At 39.7% G+C, this 20,577-nt stretch overlaps 1 protein-coding gene across 1 annotated transcript in view; it reads right to left on the minus strand.

Moving 5' to 3' along the window:
- Nucleotides 1-976: 976 nt before the first annotated feature.
- Nucleotides 977-20,577, minus strand: part of npr2 (natriuretic peptide receptor 2) — a 51,601-nt gene continuing 32,000 nt past the window's right edge. The window contains exons 11-22 of the mRNA XM_054612149.1: nucleotides 20,162-20,266; nucleotides 18,907-18,978; nucleotides 17,965-18,124; nucleotides 17,694-17,849; nucleotides 15,242-15,410; nucleotides 8,346-8,492; nucleotides 7,473-7,596; nucleotides 6,012-6,080; nucleotides 5,585-5,759; nucleotides 4,258-4,356; nucleotides 2,769-2,860; nucleotides 977-1,564 (exon numbers count right to left, since the gene is read on the minus strand). Of these exons, the coding sequence (XP_054468124.1) occupies nucleotides 1,502-1,564; nucleotides 2,769-2,860; nucleotides 4,258-4,356; nucleotides 5,585-5,759; nucleotides 6,012-6,080; nucleotides 7,473-7,596; nucleotides 8,346-8,492; nucleotides 15,242-15,410; nucleotides 17,694-17,849; nucleotides 17,965-18,124; nucleotides 18,907-18,978; nucleotides 20,162-20,266 (1,431 nt within the window). The 3' untranslated portion in view covers nucleotides 977-1,501. The remainder of the gene's footprint in view (nucleotides 1,565-2,768; nucleotides 2,861-4,257; nucleotides 4,357-5,584; nucleotides 5,760-6,011; nucleotides 6,081-7,472; nucleotides 7,597-8,345; nucleotides 8,493-15,241; nucleotides 15,411-17,693; nucleotides 17,850-17,964; nucleotides 18,125-18,906; nucleotides 18,979-20,161; nucleotides 20,267-20,577) is intronic.

Here is a 20,577-nt window from a genome sequence, read left to right on the forward strand (position 1 = left end):
TATTCTAGTTATTTTTAATGATTTTGAAAATAATATTGCAGTATTCTTGCAGGCTTTGTATGTATATACTTGAATCTTCTCTGCTATATGAAAAGGCAGAAAATAACGAGATGACAGACAGCCTGGTCAGTTGTGAGGAGTTAGCAGGTCAGATCGGTGTTCAGCAGAGACCTTCACTCTGCTCGCTGTGGCTCTCACTCGGCGGGCGGTGTGTCACTGTGAGAAATTGGCTGGTAATTACAGCCGCTCAGGAGGGGGAAGATGTTCTCCTGCAGAGATGAAAACGCACAAACACACATAGCCACAAACACAGTGCCCATGCCTCCGCAACTGATAATGAGCATCTAATGATGGGTGATGTCATTTCAACAAACACACAGCTGCCTTCTACCAACTCGCTTCCCCCCTTATCTGTCCACAACAGCCTGCACTCAATAAGGCTGCACATACTTAATGCTCAGTTTCTCCATGGCACACTTGTTGTATTTTTAAATAATGATAATTAAATTACCGTGGCAGTATTGTGAAATGTTAAGTGACAAGACGAATATAGCCTGAATCAGATAAACCTGAACCAATAGCCAGGACAGGCGAGGGGAAAAGCCCAGAGTTGATGTTTGATAGAAGATAAAAATAGAAAAGAAAATCTTGAAGTTACAACTTCATTTAAACACACCTTTTCTGAAAGGTTACACTGGGTTGACTGCCCTTCTGCTGAACTGGCTTCTACACTGCTGCATTAGCTCTGTGAGCACTTTTAAATGTGCAATTCTAGCAGGACATCCAATATTTGGGGGTGGGGGGTCATTGTCAGGAGGAGCTCACATGAACCGATTTAACGTTAATGCATAAAAAAGAACAGACTCATTATGGCTATTTTCTGCCCTTCTCATGTTACACCCTTGGTGGATGCAAATATCAATAACAAACCAGACTCCTTATACCAAGAGTATAAAAATACTGTCCGATCCATGAATGGAAAAAAGAGTGTTTTACTCAGTTTATTCAACAAAATATCTTACAGTATCTTCGATATACATATATACATATTATCTTGTACTGTGTAACACGGTTTATGAACCCCTGCAGTGACATCAAGTGTAACGCTGTGCCTCCAAACCTCAACGGATGTTTTTTAAGGAAATATTACTACATAATTGACTCCCAAACACATTATACAAATCTTAATATAGAAAGCACAAAAAATAAGAATTTATCAGTGAAAAGTACTCAGGACAGAAAGGTTCTTCATACAAAAGAAAAAACAACTTTTACAATATTTTGTCTTTTTTTTGGTCTTTTCTTTTTTTGCAGTTAAAGTATGCAGGTAATAAATATACCTGGAATTCCCTCAGTTTTTTTGTTGTATGGTGTCGTTCTTTTTTTCCTCTGCACGGAAATCACGATTAAGGACTTATTCTAGAACAAATAAAGATGTGGCTCGGTCACCGGAGCTTCTGCTGTCGTCTCCACTGCTGCTGCCACATTATCAGCAGGCCTCTCAGATAACATACACATCAGTCTTCTCCCCAAGAAGCCAATACGTTCTCATTTTGCCTTTGCCCTGGAAAAACACAGAAATCAATAGGTTCATCAATGGGGATGAAGTGGGGGGATGGGGGCGATATCCTCTATTAGGCTGCCCTTCATTAAAGGGTGACCCTGCTCAGCTTACACCTCCACCATCTCCCAACGAATGGAACATTTATGCATAATCAGAGGAGAATTAACCACATCGTCACAGTGCAAAAAGCATATCGCTGATGTAGAGTGAAAAATGTGTTTCTGCAAAAAATCAACATTTGTCTAAATCTAAAAATAACAGTGATTTTTACTAATGTTCCCCCTATTTGTAATTGATGCAAGACTTGTGGACCTAAACAGAATGGCTCTGGATAAATTTGACACAGTGCCATTCTTGAGCAGCTGGATTAGAGCAGAAATTGTCTCTGTTTTTCTTGGATACCAGGATGCCAGCACAGCAATGAAATAAAGCCTGGTCAATGTCCATGTGTCAGGTACGAATGTGTGCGTGTACGCATGTGTGTCGGGTTAGAGAGAGAGACCTAAGTGTGTTGTGGGGATTCTGTTGCAAGGCATTGTTGTTGCGTGGTTGTTGTTAAAGTAGCCTTTTGTTGCGGCCCTGATTTTAAAGAATAAACATTAATCTCTAAAAGAGAAAAATGATCCTCACTAAGATAATAAAGTAAGTCTACGATACTGAAAATAATCTGTAGTTGCTGCCCAATTCATGAAGCAGCATAGGATTCTTCAATTCTTTGAACATTGAATGGTATTGTAAGGTAGGATGTTAGTTTCCAACTTTAAATTATAGTAACACTAGTTTTAACAAGTTATTGTGTAGAGAATTAAGTCTTAAACTAAGTTTGTTTTAACTATTTACAATACAAATAAACTTTTTCAAGTAGTCTGCCTGTCTGTGGACTGATTTTGTCCAAACAATAGCATCACAACTGTGCAAAATGCGGTCACAAAATTTTACCGTTGGGAAGTTGAGATGAAAAGGAAGTCAAAGTTTCAAGATGGATGTGGTTTGTGCAAGGGAGGTGGAAGTAGGGAAGGGCCCCCCTTCCATCTTGTTTTAACAATCATTTCTAGAATATTTCTAAAACAGACTGCACCAGCAACAAGTCAATATTTTACCCTTAGAATTCTGAATCTGAGGCTGAATGAGTTGTACAGACAGATACAGAACAGTTTGAGTGCTTTTTTTCTTCAATTTGTTTTATAAAAAATTGTCTTCTTACCTTCATTTCTACGTCTCCTCGTAACTGGAGATCAAAGTAGCCAAACTCATCCAGCACTTCTTTGGTGGCAGAGGATAAGTGGATCTTTAAGGCTGGAAAAACAAATCAAGAACACAACAAAGACTGAGACATTTCCCCAATGTGACTGACAAACGACAACTTTAACAACATTTGCATCACCACCACACTGCTTTCATCTCCGGCCTCAGGACGTTCAGCCGATGAGAAAACTGAGGAGCGAGACGAGCCGTTGTATTCATACTTCAGCGGATGAAATGCCAACAAGGATGAAAATCTGTATTGTTTTGTCCAATTAATGCACATAATGCAGAGATGTGAGACGAGTATCCTGCCTGTGAAGCTTCAGCTTGCACAGTTTATCGCTGGCTAAAGGCCCTTAGCTGTAAGTGCTATAAATTATTTACCAGTGGAGGCACAATACAGGAAGCGACTCAGTAGTTAATCAATACTTCTGATGATTGGCTGGCAAACTATCCAACCACAGTTTCATGACACTAGTTCCTGTCCCTGCCAGTTAAGAAAAGAAATGTCAGTGTAGAAAGTATTTGACTCAGCAAGTCGATATACATCTCATATTCAGCTTTGAAATCATATTCCTACTGAAGAATGTTTCCATCCAACACCATCAGCTAATACCTTGGCAACAACCATTCAATCACTCTTCCTTGGCCCATTTTAAAGAAATACAAAATAATAAACACCTCTCCAAACTGACACTTCAATTAATCAGTTAATCATACAGATATAATCGTTTACTCACAATATTGCCTTTACACCAAACAACGAAAGTTAGAAGTGAAGTAAGTCAACAAGCCTCATGAAAAGACCAAAATCAACATTTAATTGATCTACTAACAAGTAGTGTGTGGGTATCCAGAGCCTGATATATCTGATTCCTCTGAGCCATAGAGTTCTATTGTTGTCCAAAATCTTTGTCAATGAGCAACACTGTCGCACTAGGTGACATCTTCCTTTATTACAATGAACACACACACTGTAGTTTATTTTTACTCAATCACACACACACACACACACACACACACACACACACACACACACACACACACACACACACACACACATATACACACACACAGTGTCTTGCTGCTATAAATACTCACTAGAGCAGCAAATAGTGTATTAATCTGCAGCTAAAAATAGTATCAAACAAATGCACTACCTCGTCCCGTTTGAGTAACATTTTCTTAGTCTGTTTTTTTGTGGGCTTCCTTGATCAGAAAACATGTGATTAAACAAGCCATCCAGATCAGGCTGGATGGCTCACCTTCCTTGAGAATAATAATGAGATTGCAGAGTCACGGTAGTCTCAAAGACAAAGAATAAGATGGAATTTGTTGTAAACACTGAAATACAACGAGGACATTGTTACATGTTCCCCCCTGTTCAAAATCCAGATTTGTGTGGAGACATCTGATACAGAACAAAATGTAGTGACAGTGACACTCACCCTCTCCGTTGGACTCCATTCGAGATGCTGTGTTGACAGTATCTCCAAACAAACAGTATCTGGGCATTTTCAAACCGACCACGCCGGCACAGACTGGACCTATAAAACACAAGCAATATAAAGTCACATTTAACAGTGGAAAAAAAATATATTTGGAATGCTGGGAACTTTTGTCATTATCACATAACCACCTTCGCAGTGTAAATGTTTTTAAAAATGACAACAGAGGTGTGAGTGAAATGATATGTGCTCTGAATGCTTTAAATTACTCTGAAAATGCTGAATACCAGCCTACCCACGCTGGTAAGTGTCTGATTAAGAATATGATACAGTCTAAATACTGTGTCAGAAGCCTCTTGTAAATTATATCAGACTAAATGCTGCAGACAGGTCGAGTTAAAACATCCTGTGTTTATATGAGTGTTTATGTTCAGTTAGCACGTTGGCATCCAGAGGTGGAAAGTTACATATCACAACTAGATATACATCAGTTGAAAGTTTGAAAGTTACACTAATACAGGCTAATACAAAAGACCGGCAGTAGATAAATTCTGCTTTCATGAAGGTTCAGCTTTTGTGAGTAGAATGAAAAAAGACAAGGCTGACTAGTTGTTTTTTGGATGGAAAGCAGCTAAAGTCATTCGGTCTACATTTCCACAAGCAATCTATTCATCTAGTTGCAGGACACATTAGGTGTCACATTACACACTCTGTTATCCAGTTTATCTTCGTCAAAAACCCTTCCTGGACTCACAAGAGCATACAAGTTTTGATAGATGTGCAAACCTTTGATAACATGGAAGAGGAGATAGGGCAATGTGCTTTGGTTAGTCCAAGTTTGTGATTATCTGCTCACAACTGAATTTTTTATGGGAAAAATCTATTGTAACCAAATTTAAATCAGCCTAGGACCCTTTTAGAATTGAAATGACTTGGCAGACTAACTGGACTTCCTGATAATGCTATAACTGAATAAGTTATCATAATTACAATATTCAAGTAGCCTGGTTTAGACTTCTGTATCACTGCCTGCATCCTGATTTGTTAAATAATTCACAAAGGTCTGGTGTTGTGCTCATTACCGGCTGTTTTTCCACCCGGAGTCAATCGAGAGATGGAATATATAAGGCAGAATGGAATAATCATCTCCCTGTACCAGACAGAAAAATAGCTATACCAATGAAAAAACTGAAAATAAATAGTGGTGTTGACTCAACATTGCTTTTTATAAGGACATCTCAGCAGGATGCTCACCAGCCATTATTAGGGACCAAATCTGAGACCATCCTGCAGATGTGCAGAGCTGCAGATCAGAGTTCAGACTCACCTGTGTGTATACCTATCCTGAGTCTCAGCTGGTCGTTGGGTCTGTGTCGGATCTTGAACGTTTTGACCTGCTCTAACAACGCCAGCGACATCCCAGCGATCTCTCTGGCATGCAGTTTTCCATTCCGCACTGGCAGACCGGACACCACCATGTAGGCGTCGCCGATGGTCTCCACCTGAGGGATGAATAATAAGGAATGAGAGAGTAATAATAAAACGTAGTTTGTATCAATTTTCTGTGGTATTCCTAGGATTCCTATAGAGGTCCGAAGACTTTTAATAGCCCTCACATTTTAAAATGCATGTTAACTTGCATTTTTTAACATAGTATAAGAGACAAAACTCAATTTAAGATTAGAAGCAAATACGCCATATTCTTGCATTAGAATCCATAGTTGTAGTTACTCACATCGATCATCCTGACTTACCTTGTATACATCAAAGTTATCGATGATGGCATCAAAACAGGTGTAGAGATCATTGAGCAATGTGACAACCTGTAGAGAGACGGAGGATTTTAAATGATGTGGCTTGATAGAGCAACACTGTTTACAACTGTAAATCCAACATTTGATACTGTTTTCTAAAGGCTGACAGATTGGGAAGCCAGCGTGTCTGCAAAAGCTCACAGTCTCCCACTTAGTCTCTGTTTGTCTGTCGCTGGACGATTGCCCGCTGAGGCTCACTGACAAACACATTTACAGGGTCATAAATCAAATCCACACAGATGGAATATTACAAAAACACAATCTGCATTTCATTTTACCAAATTGTATGGTGTAATAGCTGTAATGTAGAAGTAATGTCAGACGTTATTTGTTCATTCAAAGACAAATGTATTATTTAGTCCTCATCTTTAATTATCTTTTTATAATTGTTTCTGTCTGCTGGCTCATTATCTGGTCAGGACAATTTGTCCTGTGCTTTGAGAGTGAGCAGAGTTAATCGAATGGGAACACTTAAACTAGTCCTATGGACTAGGATCTGAAATGTGAGAAACTTAAGATCGTTTTGTCCATTCTGAGCTCTTAAAGGCACAATCTAAATAAACTAAAAGATTTCTGTGAAGATTTCAAAATCAAAACACAGGATTAGAATCTGCAGTTCACTTTTTGCTGTTGGATGCTGCTAAGGTCAGAACCAAACTCATCTTCACTTCCCTGGAGTCAATGAGCGAAGAAGTGAAGACCCTTCTAAAACCAAACATCCGCCTGTGATTGTGGCTGTTTCATTAATAGCCAGCACCATGTTTAAACTTATCTTTTTTTTTACCAACACTACAGTACTGGATTAGACTATATGGGATATGTTGTTGTATTGTATGAATATCTGGCTTTGTCAAGAAGTATACTTGGCTCTTTCTCACAACTTGAGAAGAGAAAAAAGATGAAGCTGAGAAGAGCAAATGTCCATTTTCTGAGAGTTTCCACTCCATCTGAAGGGTTCAAATTGTCCATCAACACTTAATACCCTGTGCCTGGATGCAACATCATGATAATGTTCTGTTGCTCTAGAAACCTCCCTTTGGTATTCAAGTGAGAGGGAGATATGTAGTGGCACAATGTGACTCAACTCTGCGTCAACACACTGTTCCATCTAACAGCTGTACTATTTCGAGTAGCAGCCCATGTGTGGGAACACACACTGTGGGAACTATGAGACATACCGTAGGTAGAGACCTGATACTGGTGGTGAGCACTTTTAAGTATGAATAGAGAAAGAGAATTCACTGCGACTGTGATCACGAACAGTGATTTTTAGAAGCTTTTAGACTTTAGCTTGGCAGATGTTGAGGAAAGTCGGAAAACTTGTACAGTAACACATTCAGACAGTGTTGCAGAAAGGGAATCAATCACTGGAGGATTGCGGTGACATTGGTGGCTGTGTACCTGTAGCGGTGTACTCTCCGCAGACATGGACGTGAAGCCCACAATGTCGCTGAAGTAAATGGTGACGCTGTCGAAGGCTTCTGCCTGCACCGTCTCACCTCGTTTTAGCTGCTCTGCTACTGAACTGCATGCGGAGAGAGAGAGAGAGAGAGAGAGAGAGACATGAGGTCAGAATGTGCAAAGTGTGATAGGTTCAGAAAAATATTTGAGCAAAAGGACAGAGAATAAAAAATAGGGTCAAACAAGCCACTGCAGGAGGTGATGAGATTATTATGGTTGTTTTGGTGACACCTCTTCCTCGAAGAATCGTCTGTCTAAAACACAGTTTCAGACATCTGGTTTCAGACATCTGGTTATTATAACCAGATGTCAGTTTATCTTTGCCTATTCTGCTTGTGTTATTTTTCTCTCAATCAAATAATATCAACGGCAAAGGCAAATGTGGCAGAAGTGCGGTGAGAAATGATATCTGCCCTTTCTCTCAGGCTCTTGTCTGTATACGTCTGGATTTTTCAGCAGAAAAAGAAGACGATAAATGGGTGAGAAAGATGGGATTTGCTGCTGTGGTCTTATCCAAACGCCTAGACTCACTATCGTGTCAGCTCCTCCGTCCCCCTTAATGAGCAGTTTGCCTGTCAGCTCTCTCTGTTTCCTTTCATCTACAGTGAGATCGCACCACAGGGAAATGTGTATCAAAATGTGGTGTTGGGAGGGATTTGGAGTCTTTAATTAATAGAGGGATTTAACACGATTGAAAGTGTCATTGAGATGTGCTGGAAACACTCAACCCATTTGCTAGATTCAAGTTAATTGGTGTTTTGAGTTTATGAGAGGAAGGACACAAGTGTGAATGTGTCTGTCATTTGTACTTACTGTGGTAAAATTTGATAGAGGAGGTTTTCCGCTTTCCTTTTCTCCTCCAGGTAAGCTTGTGTTCGCTCCTCCACCAGGTTCTCCAGGTTATTGGCGTACTGCTCCATCCTGGACAGCAGGTTGTTTAGAATACTGGTGCTTCCCTCCCTATGGAAGACACACACGGAGTAGAATTACAAGATATCCACACAAACCCCAGGTCAGTGAAGAGCTAGGTCCTTTCTGAAACTGCTGGTAAAACAATAAAAAACACACAAACGCTCATCCATAGTCGCTCATCTAAATGTTCACTGTCACTATATTCTGACAGTAGTTCATGAGATAGATCATTTGTAAATCTAATTTCCAGCGCAGCCAAAGGACAACAACCAATCAGAGTCCGAGGAGTCTATATAACACGGCGGTCAATCACTGCTCGTGGAGCTCATTAACTCCAATCAAACTGTCAAAATAGACAGCACTGATTAAATCTAAATCAAGACTATGTTACTGCATAGCCTACTTCTTGTCTCAAATGTTTTAAGAAACAGATTTCGGTGAACTCTTTAGCTTTAACATGAAAACGTTTTTGACCCTGCCGCCATGTTAAACGTTACAAACAATCGAACTCCACCGCTGACAGTTGAGTCTGAGATTCTGTCGTGTAATGATAGCAGCAGCTAATGTAATGCAGCCTCGAGCCGCTAGCCTGTAGAAGAAATGAGGAGCGGGCCAAAGAGCTTCTAACTCCAACTGTCTTCAGCCCCAACCGACGATGACTTAAGTGAAATCACTTACTGCAATTTATAAGACTTCTCAAACCTCCCACTGGAGCCACCAAACGCTTAACGTTTTTCACATATGCAGTAGTAATCCGAAACCCCTGTGGATTTTGAAAAAAAAGGGAACATCTCAATGCTGAACACAAAGTGTCCAGAGAGAGACTTGATGTGCACTGGGAGGGGTCGACTACTCATGGTGACTGTCATCTTTTTTTTTGGTGAGTAAAATCAGCTCCATCAATCGGATCTGAGGGACAAACAATCCATGTTTTGTACCACTTTCTATTATATATGGATTACAGATTTATATGTATAAAGAGAAAAATAAATACTCAGTTTTATTTGTCACTTAACAAGGTAAAAAAAATACATTATACTGTAAATGTCAAACCCTCTAAATGTCAAACGAGGCCAAGTCCAAAGATTTCCCCTCGATGAGCCCCTTGTCCCCTTGGCCTCAAATTTAAGAAGCAGTGTGCGTCCAACTAGTGGAATCAGCACATTTATTGTTACTTACATTCAATATTGATCTATGGGACGTATTTGCTATTCCAGTGATTTAGTATTGCAGTTGGAAGAGGCACAAAGGAGGCAAAAAAAGACCAAAAAAATGAATCAAAGCCTAAGATATCCCCACTTTTAGTTATTAATATGGGACAAACTCTAAAAACCCTAGATCCCACATTTCCCAGAATGCAACCAACAGCTTGTCATTGCCTAGTAAAGGTAGGTTTGTAGTTTGTAACAAGTTTGTAGCAAGGATTTCTATTAAAACTCGTTAAACCAAGCTGAGATAACACTGATGACAGCATCAGGATTATTTTCTCAGACTTAACAAATCTCCTACAGAAGACATCCTACAACTGTTTTCACAGGCTGATTAGTACAAACCATGACATCAACTGACCTGGATATGTAGAACGGGTGGAGTTAAGAGGTTAAATGGCAATGTGGGTGACTGAAGTAAAAATCAAATCATTCAAAGGCCTGACAGAGTCTTTGAGAGCTGTCACTCCTCCAACATGGCTGACTGCGACCACTGGCAACCATTAAAAAAAAGTAAAACAGAGATGCATATTACTTTCCAACATGGAGTAAGAACAGACACTCCTAACATTCTGCGAAATGTCTCTCTATTCACTCCTCTTCTGCTGCGATTGTAGCATTTCACATATATTGCATAAATATATAATGCATGAATTGTATGATGTGTGTGTCTTGGGAGATTTCTACATTCATATGCTTACGCACACACGCACAGGCATGTACACGCAATCACTCCGACTGAGCGAGAAGGTGAGTCATCCACACCACCGTGGCGGCTCTGAGCATCAATGCCTGGCTTCCTGCCATGTTCCTTGTGGGTCACGGATCCTACACACACCCACATGTTGTTTAAGTTTAAAGAACAAAACATCAGAGGAAGACATGAAAGACAGTGATGAGTATCAACGCACTGAGTATCACAGACATCCATAGTTTTCCACCATTCATCCAGACTAGACCTAACAGTGAAAACTGAGAACTGTCTCTATGCTGAGCGTGATGCGAAAGAGGTGAGAAGCCAGAAAAATAATCAAATCAGCATGGATTTAATCCTGCAACCTGTTAATCCTTTTAAAGCAAGCTGGAAAAACAACTCTTAGATGGATTAGATATACAACTACCGTTTCTTTGTCTGTTGAACAAATAGATAAGAAGTACAAAAAGTCACCAAGACGTCACCCATTGGTTTGTCGACTACCGTTTTGAAGCCTTGAGTGCGGCATTTTGTTGGTAGCCATCTTGTTGTTTTTTTTTACGAGAAGTGACAGAAAACCGAACGCTGAATACGACTTTACTTTATTTCCCATGTTTTTGTGTTAAAGGGACTACTACAAGGCGAAATTGGTCCAATATTGAGCGAGAACGCTGCAGACTGCAGATATTCACGTGCTGTAATGTAATCCTATCGGGGCAAGCTGGCACCTTTATTTATCTCCACTAAAAGTGTCTTTTAACCACTTACAGGCTCAGATTGTTAGTGATCAGCAACATTATGGACAGTGTCTCGCTCAAGGAGAAGACTCGTTCTGAAATCTCGTGAGGTGACGTGTTGCTGGAAGACAACGGCGGAGTCCCTGCAAGTGCAGCAGGGCAGAGTTTTGTGTTAGAGTATAGAAAGCGTTGCTTAGTGGTATTTAAAAGATGTCATGACATGGCTGAACATTTAGATGATTCCCACAGTGTGGATGAGGTTTTGAATTTATTTATTTGAGCCAAAGTACACAGGTGGAAGGCTCCTACAAATTGAAGAGCGGATGAGGAGAGGGAGAGAGGAGGGCAACAGACAGATGAGGGTGAACCAGCTGCTGCGAGGCCAAGAAGCTCGGGATCCTGGTTGTGTTCCTGTGGGTGCTGTCACCCTATGCCCACAGAGGAAGAATGCTGTAAAGAGTGGGACCTGTTACTGCCCAATATCAAGATATCACAATGGGACTTCTGCTTGACGGGGACTTGGACACAATCGTGACCAGACCGGATCAAGAAAAGACTAAAGAACTTTTTTTTTTTATCCGTAGGGTCCTTTCTACAAAACTTAACTTTCAGACAGTTAAGTTTTGTAACCATTTAAACTCAACACAACTAGCTTAACTGTGTAGTTAACTGTTTCTGAAATTATGAATATTACCGACTGAATTAAACTGCCATACCTTTTGAACACATTATGCAATTGCAACCAAACAAAGACGACACATGCTCGTATGAAATCTGAGTGATCCTAGCATTTCACCTGGCAACCTGATAAATTTAGATCAATTAAAAAAAAAACTCAGATCTGATGTGTCAGAGTTAATTCTGCAAAGCTGCTACTTTCCAAACCAGGATTGAAGTCGTTTCAGTGAATCGTGGCTGTCATCGCTCCCTCAGCATGTTTGTCCATCACTGCGTTTTTTGATGCAGATCTTGATCCAGATGCTGATTCAAACATTTTCTACTATTTATAAAACAAATGTAGAGGACTGTGCAGTCTTGGCGGAGGGAAGCGCTCTCTGAGTGCTTTCTTGTTTACAAAGCTGCTAAACATTCAGGAAGTTACATTTTCCTCAAATCTGTGGACTGATGTGCCAGTCGTTTCAGAAAAACAGCTCAGAATACAAGAAAAAAAGGATTTTGCAAAAAAAGGGAACATTTCAATGCTGAACACAAAGTGTCCAGAGAGAGACTTGATGTGCACTGGGAGGGGTCGACTATTCATGGTGACTGTCAGCTCCCTGTGTGGGTAAAAACCGAACCGTTTACTGATGAACACCTCTCTTGTTGCCGCACCCTTCAAGCCCAAGCCCAAGCTCACACACACACACACACACACACACACACACACACACACACACACACACACACACACACACACACACACACACACACACACACACACACACACACACACACACAAACACACACACACCAGAAATAACAGCCCATCCATCACGTCATGTCAACAACATACATTTAGCTAATGAAAATAACTGGCAAACAGAGCATTAACGCACAGGGCCTCAGCGGTGACGGGCCTCATGTACACGAGGAGGTGCTTTGCATGCAGCTGTCAAGAGCATCCTTGAGTGCTTCTGAGGCTGTCAATCATACAGAGCTCTCTACTCCAAGCCGCTACAAATGGAAAGCTATACATCACTGGGCTCATCCCGCACTGACTTACAGAGCTAACAGGGGAGAGGTCAGGCTGGGAGGAAAAACACACAAACCACACAGATCTGTTTATAGAGCCCCTTCCAAACCACCTCTTTTTAGATCGCCGCTTCACCAAATCAACACACGTGCATTTGCAGTTTTGTGCAGCTGTCATGCTCATTCTATCTTTAAAGGATCGTAACTCTTGGATGCTTGCATCTTAATGCATGTGTGCAGTAACAGTTTTGAAAACTCTACCTCGTTGGTGAGGTAGAGGATAGTCTGAAACCCATGAATCAACTGAACACAGCAATCTCTAATGCGAAAAATTACTGTATCCTTCTCGTCCGATTTCTCGTCTCTTTGGTGAATGTTGTTTGTCCTTGAGGTTCAAGCATAATTATGCAAGATGGTATTGCACAAATAAATGCAACATATGGATTGGATTGGAGATGTAGCTTATGTAATGGTCCCTTCACACACAACTCTCAAATGTCTGTTATCAGAGTGGCCTTGAACTCACCGACAAGGAGGTGACATGTTTTTCAAGCTTGATGTACTTCGACGAAAATGATAAAGGCAATGAAAGAAATCTTCACTGTGATGGATTATGCGCTCTGTTATTATATATAATTATATATTTTTTATAATTCTATGCTCAAGTAGGCATCATTTAGAGACCTCAGGAGCTGTGATTGGTCAGCTTGGGCTGCTTGTGTTTTCTCCTTCAACTTCTAATGCCGGCGGAAAACGGTTGATAGTGAGGAAAACTAGCGGGCAGGTTGATTTTCTCCCTTTCAATAAAACATATCTAGCATAGCCGTCTCCACTGTACACCTCTTGCTCGCTGAGATTGTCACTCTTAATTATGGCGAATGACAGAATGTCAACATGATTGCTTCGGTTATTGTTTGCACTGCATTAGTGTCCTAGAATGCAAACCAATATCTGTATGTGATTAAAGCAGAACATAGCCTGTGCAGTGTCAACAAGCACAATCCAGCACTAAACTACACCTGTATGATTCCATCTTAAGGTGAGCAAGATACTACACAACATAACCTTGTTAAAAGCTCCAAGTGGCATTTTCCCAAATCGTAGAAATCGTGGAATCGTGGATTCATATATTTCACTTTTTCAACTTTATCGCCACATTGTTGTATCAGATTGGAATATCCCAGATGTCCTTATGTCCAATTTTACAAAAATTTCTTCACAGATCTGCACTAAAATAGTTTTGGGGAAAATGTTTGGGATCCTTACTAGTATTTTAAAAGCACTGAAAAAGTATTTTCTCGATTTGGTTCTTACTATTCGTGATGGGGCCCTACATGAACACACTATCTTCTACCAAAGTCAGAAACGTTTTGGTTAATTCACATGATGAGATTTCTTTTTTTCCCCCCAAAAAAATCTCATGACTTGAAATTTTGCTATCAAACCACACTTAGTCCTGATGAAACCCATTAATTAGAGTTTTTGACTGCAAAATGCATAAATGCAATGCGTTTCTGTAGTTTCTTTAAATATTTTCACATTGCTTCAAGCCACTTTTATAATTAAGCAAAGGCCAGCGTTACTACTACTACATATAAACTGTAGATTTCTTTCTGTAGATAGAATTTCTTCTAGGTTTTTTAGTACTTTTTAAAAAACTTTTCATCATTACATATATCTATATATACCAGTATTTCATACTTTCCTGAACAGCTCCTACCAGAACCTAGTTTAAATTAAAAAAAATGTAACCATTGTGTGTGCTTCGGCGTCACTTTGTATCAGCTGGGATGTTTCATACAGTAACTCTTTCTGACAGAGGGGTCCTGCTGTGGGTAAAACAAGCGTTCCCCCTTCCTGCGTCGGTCAATATAAATCTCAGAACCAAAATATGCATATGAATGATTCATAGCATCATTGAAAACAATTCCAGAAACATGGACTCACAGGCTCCCCTCTCTTAACCAAACACATTTGCAGAGGTAGAAAGGCAGCAAAGAGCACTTCCTGATAAGAGCTGCCAGTCAAGTATTACAAACGGCCTTTTATCTTAAATTGCCCTGGTGATTTCCAAGACATGATACTTTATCCTGTTTGTCTTTTTAAATCTTTTAAATGTATCAACTCCCATGGCAATCAGAGGGACATCAGGTTCTCAACACAGGGTTCACATGCTGAGTTGGCAGGAAAGACACTGATAGTCTGAGAAAGAACTGACTCAATTTCAATTTGTCAAATTATGTCCAGTTAGAAAAAAAAGGATGGAAGTGTAAAGAACAATAAATAAAACAAGAGCACTTCCAGCTCCTGGTGTGTTAGAATAACTGAGTAAACGGCCAGTTTACCCAAATTACAAAATAAAAATGTATCAAAACATGTCTTGATCACTAAGGTTGTTTTTACTGACTCTTTATGGAAAAGCTTTTTGTGACTTGGTAATGAAAAGAAGTTAAGTGTGAGTCTCACTTGTTGAGTTTGGCCATGTAGAACTTAATGTGGCCAAAGTCGGGCCTCTCAGCGGGGTCCTCGGCCCAGCAGCTCTCCATCAGGACGGTCAGCTCCTCCGAGTGGCTTTTGTTGTCTGACGTCGGCCGAAAGAACGGCTTCTGACCGTTCCTCACCTTCTGTATGATCTCTGAGAGAACAGAGTGTGATGTGTTGAGAACACTCATTTTACATTTCACATTTCATTCATGCTGTGTGAAATGTGTGTAAGTGGGTTGGATAAAAAGTTGGACAACAGTCCTCAGTGCTGATTTCTGATGTGAAATTTTTTTAGTGGTATCTCTGTCCAATTAAATCAATGAATCTTCAAATTTATTGATTTTTAATTTTTCACATAAGCATTAACTGCTTATTTAATAGAACATTTTGGAAATATGCTATTTACTTTATTGCTGAGAGTGAAATGAGAAGATTGATACCACTCTCATCTCTGTTCATTAGACATAAAACTATTGCTGGTTGCATGGCAACCTCAATGCAATGACATGACTATAGGAAGTTACTATGCCGGATGATCTCTCGTGTTCTTTTGTATTCTAAGGTCTTTCTGACATTTTACACTAACACAATTTTTATCATGTGAACTCAAGGGTCAATTTTCTACATTTACATAACTTCTGCAGTTGAAAACTTTTTCTTAGCTTGAATTTAACTTATTGCTTCTTACTGGTCTCATAATGCATTTACAATGTTACTAATTATTCTTTTTTTTTAAATGCAGAAGATGCTGCACTGTGGATTTCTTTTTCAGGAATATTGATATTCTATTGAAAGTTCTGTATTTCTGTTAATGTGCTATTTCTGCTGAATTAGCCTTAATATATTCAGCACTGCACAGTTCTCCTTTGGTTGATGCATTAATCATATAAACTAAAGAGTTTGAAAGAGACATCCTTCCCTAAATGATTCCTCCACATCCTCTCGTTTCTGTTATTGGAATCATCGTGAATGTCATTTTTAGACCCCAAAATGACACATTCAGATGCTGGAGAACAGGTGCAGTCTTTCACTGCTCTCAGCTAGTTAATAGATAATTATCATGCACTTGTATAATCAGCATCAAGCATGGCTGTGAATAAAACGCTAATCAAAGTCATCACATGGAGGATGAGCCCCGGGAGGGTTTGAAATCCTGTTCTTGATTTGTTTTATAAGTTTTCTGGCTTTCACTAAGCAGGAAACAGGGGAGGAGGTAAAAGCACATGTTGGTGAAGAAATTGCAACATGTCTGCAGGAAGCCAAAGAGCCAAAGTGTCATCAGTGATTAAGGTTTAAGATTTTTTAATCTTTGCTAATTTAAGAAGATAACAATGTATCGTCCAGAGAAAGCAACTGCAAACAAAAGATGTCTCAGTAATAATGCTGTTGTCCAGAAATATCATTTGTCATAGTGGCACTAAGCCCTTAACTATCATGTTTTTTCATCTCCACCTGTTGATGCCATGGATTCATATTTATATACTGATGTGTAAGTGTTTTGGATCTCATTTCTAGCTTCCTAGCTGAATACATGACATAAATAAAATGTTTACAGTCAAAATACACAAATAGCATCTTAAACCAACATACAGTTATTGCTTCAATGTCGGCTCCATCTTCGTTGTTTTTTGTTTTTAAATGGAAACACCTACTCAGCAAGCAAAGTATGTTATAGCGCTCTCTTAAAAGCCACAAGACTTCATTGACATAAACAGCAGTTTTACAAAGCAGAACAAGGGAGTTGCTGGGCGTCCGCTGCTTCTGATGCGAAAAAAAGCAGTGTCCAAAGCTTTACATTTCTTAGCTTTCTTGCCGGTACTCCTCTCTGACTACAAACTTAGAGCATGTCAACAGCCATCTAAGTTACATATATTAGTTACATATATTAGTATAAAATATTAATATATAAATGTATATATATAAGATGTTTAAAAAAATGTATCCGCCCTTTAAACTGCCTCTTTTGACATTTTACATGTACTTATACTTTTGTTATTCAGTTTCCTTTTCTGTGCATAGTCTGGGTTTGTTCTCATATGTTTCTTGTCCAAGACTCCACCTGCCTTTGAGATCTTGCCAACATGTGATCTTTGTTTGTGTACCTAGCTGCAGGGCCGCAATGTAGTTGTCTGACCTTAGCAAGGTCTTCTTTGAAAGGACAGTGAAAAGCCAATAAATGAAGTTACTATTATGTGAACTTCCGTCTGTTCTGTCCTCCTGTCTTCAGAAACATTTCTCAGACTAGTTTCTTATAAAGAGAATATGCTTTTGTCTGTTAATTACTGCCATAAAATATGTTTGTGCAGATTTATCCATTTGATTTACTTTTTCTATTGTGTTCATGTCCTACATTCTAGTTTGCTGCATACTTGACTGAAAGGATCATAGTGGTCAGCTGCCCTCTCTGAGGCCGATAAAAGACACTTGTGTTTACCTTTGGGGCTGAGGTCCATGCCCTCCACATAGAAAGGTCCATTCCTCAGGGCTATTTCCTGCAGTATGATGCCAAAACTGTACACGTCACCCTTCTGAGTTCCTTGAGGAGGATGGCGGTCGTATATGAGCAGCTCAGGAGCCGTCCAAAGTTTCTCTGAGAAACCAAGAAAAAGAAGCACTCATAAAATTTCGCAGCTCTACAGGATCTGATGGTTTTTCCCTGAATGATACAATTCAGGGCTGTCACTGAATACATGAACTCCACTTACTTGCATAGAGTGCGTGCGAGTCGTCGTTTTCGAAGGACGAACGGAAACTGGCCAAGCCATAATCCGTGATTTTCAAAACAAATCGACTGTCCACCACGCAATTGGATGACTTCAGATTTCCATGGCAGCCAATGTAGCTGTTGTGGAGATAGTTCATTCCCTGGTGGAGAGGAGCGTTAAGTCAAGCATTAAGGGGTGTTCTCTCTCTCTTGTTTTTTTTTCCCTCATCAGCAGATCATACATGAAACACACAAATCCAGACATATGGAAGTAATACACTTTGACGTGAAGTGGATGTTTGCTGAAGTTTTGAAAAAAAAGGGGCCTTGTTTCAAGGACGGCTCAGTCACAGGGGAATTTCTGTGAAATTACTGTTAATTCCTTTGGGAAAGGGACTGTGGGTACTGAATGTACTCGCGTTAATTTTTTGGTGGAAACGGTGAGTCAAACATCCCTCAGAGCTTCACCAGCGCCTCTTCTCTGCAGAGCGGTGCTATCTGTGTGGAGAACTTAGCCAGGGCTTCGTCATGCACGTAGTGCAATATCGAGTCCATCCAAGAGACAAAAAGCCTCTTTGTGAGGACAGATTGAAGATAATCTTCCAAAGTAAGTCCAAGATTAGTTTTGATTGGCTTAAAGGAAATTTTGAGCAAAGTTTACAATTATGTTTCTGTCTTACTTTACACTATATAACAGCAATATTTACTGTAGTTTCAGAAACTCTACCTTGCTTAAAACACAAACTTACTCTGTTTTTCTGCCTCACTCACTGTTTTCACAAACTGTCCATATGAAACCATGGCAACGGAGATTTTTTTTTTTGGCAGTAATTAACACACAAAGCATCTTGTTTAACATTAAAAAAGCGACATCTTTGGCACCATTTATAAAATAACATGATAACATTTGTTTTTTCTGTTTGCTGAGCTTTCAATCACGTACCTTCACTATGTCGTTGATAAGCGAGCAGCGGAACATCCAGTCCAGGTTGATGCTCTCATTCTCTAATATGTCCTGGAAAACAAACACAAATCTAAAATTTTGATATACAGAAAAGAATTCTAGTTTCTGATTTTATCTTTAAACTTCCAAGAGTCTCTAAGTAATAAGGCTAAATACAGAACCACCTTCAGTCCAGATACCTTTCGTTTTCACCCTTGGGGTCACACATTTAGCCGTGTAAGATGTTACACTCAAATGCCCTGCAGCCGGCCAGTTACTTCAATCCAGGCCCAGCTTTGACATCCAGCCACATCAGTTGCAGCTATATATCTTTTAACACAGAAGTCTCTCTTTAACTTTGAGTAATAAAGACCATGGCTGAGTTTCCCATCATTTTCCAGGCCGTCCATTTGAAGGTAAAGTCGGGAACACAGAGTGCAGGCCAAGAACAAGTTCACTTAAGACACATGTATTCTTTTTTTGGAACACAAAAATACAGATTGCAAAAGATTGAATACGAGACAAAGATAACTTCAAAGGTGAGCTCGCCACGTGCTGTAAGCTCACTAGACTAAATAAGGTGGTTTCACTTGGTGCTGTGGAGCTCTGTGGGCAGAGCTCGGTACAAACACTGCCAGGAATAGCAGTTCGACCAGGTTTACTATGCTACACGCTGCTTACTCTCATGGCACTGCAACAAGAAAAGTCCATCTGTTGGCTTATGTTAGAAACTTTGTAATCAGTGATTTATTAGGCTGCATCTTTCATGTGAGAATTTTTCCATCTCTAAGCAACTTCTGTTTATGTGAAGATAGGTTTTCTCTACTGATTTCAGACAAAGTCAAAAACCTGTTCAATGAAATTTGGTGAGCAATTTGGTCAAGAAACAAGAGATTTAACAGTTATTTTCATTATTGACTCGAAAAATGCCAACTTTTCTGAGCCCAGAGTGACACTGTGAAATGTTTGATTTGTTTCTAACAACAGTACATAACCCAAAAGATACTCTAATCACATCATTTTAAGACATGGATGTCTTTCCATGTTCCTTTCATTTTTTGTTGATTGGCTTATAAAATGTTAACTTTTCAAGAAATTCGTTAAATAATGAATGTAGATAATTGTACAGTGGCAGATTATGGCTCTCTGGAGGCTTTTAGTTTGCATGTTAAATTGTAATTTTTTTATGGAAACAATGATTTCACTTTCACATAATTCCTGATTGAGGCAGACATTTTACATAAAAAGACATTACCTGCAGGCTGCCTCTGGGACAGTACTCTGTTACGATGCAGATGTTCGGAGGGTCAATGCAGGCTCCGATGAACCTGGTTAGATGGTTGAACTGAACGTCTCTCATCTGAAAATAACCACACAAACACACTGCAACTGTGAGTGTAACTCTTTCCAAACATCACATTCCCAAACCCCATGGAAACAGAGGACGGGGGGAGAGGACTGACGGTTCATTTATATACAAAGTTTTGAGAATAACGCTGCCAGCAGTTCTTCAAAATAGTCTATTTGCAGTTCGACTAGCTGGCACGGTGTCTTTTTCTACGTGTTGAGACGCATTCCTGCTCAGGGCACCCTGTTGAAACATGTGCATGTGCATAAATTGCCCTTGGAGGTTATGAATGAGCCTGTGTGCTGAGGATGATGAAAAAAGAA

Source organism: Anoplopoma fimbria, chromosome 14 (assembly GCF_027596085.1).
Source record: "Anoplopoma fimbria isolate UVic2021 breed Golden Eagle Sablefish chromosome 14, Afim_UVic_2022, whole genome shotgun sequence".
Lineage (NCBI taxonomy): Eukaryota > Metazoa > Chordata > Actinopteri > Perciformes > Anoplopomatidae > Anoplopoma > Anoplopoma fimbria.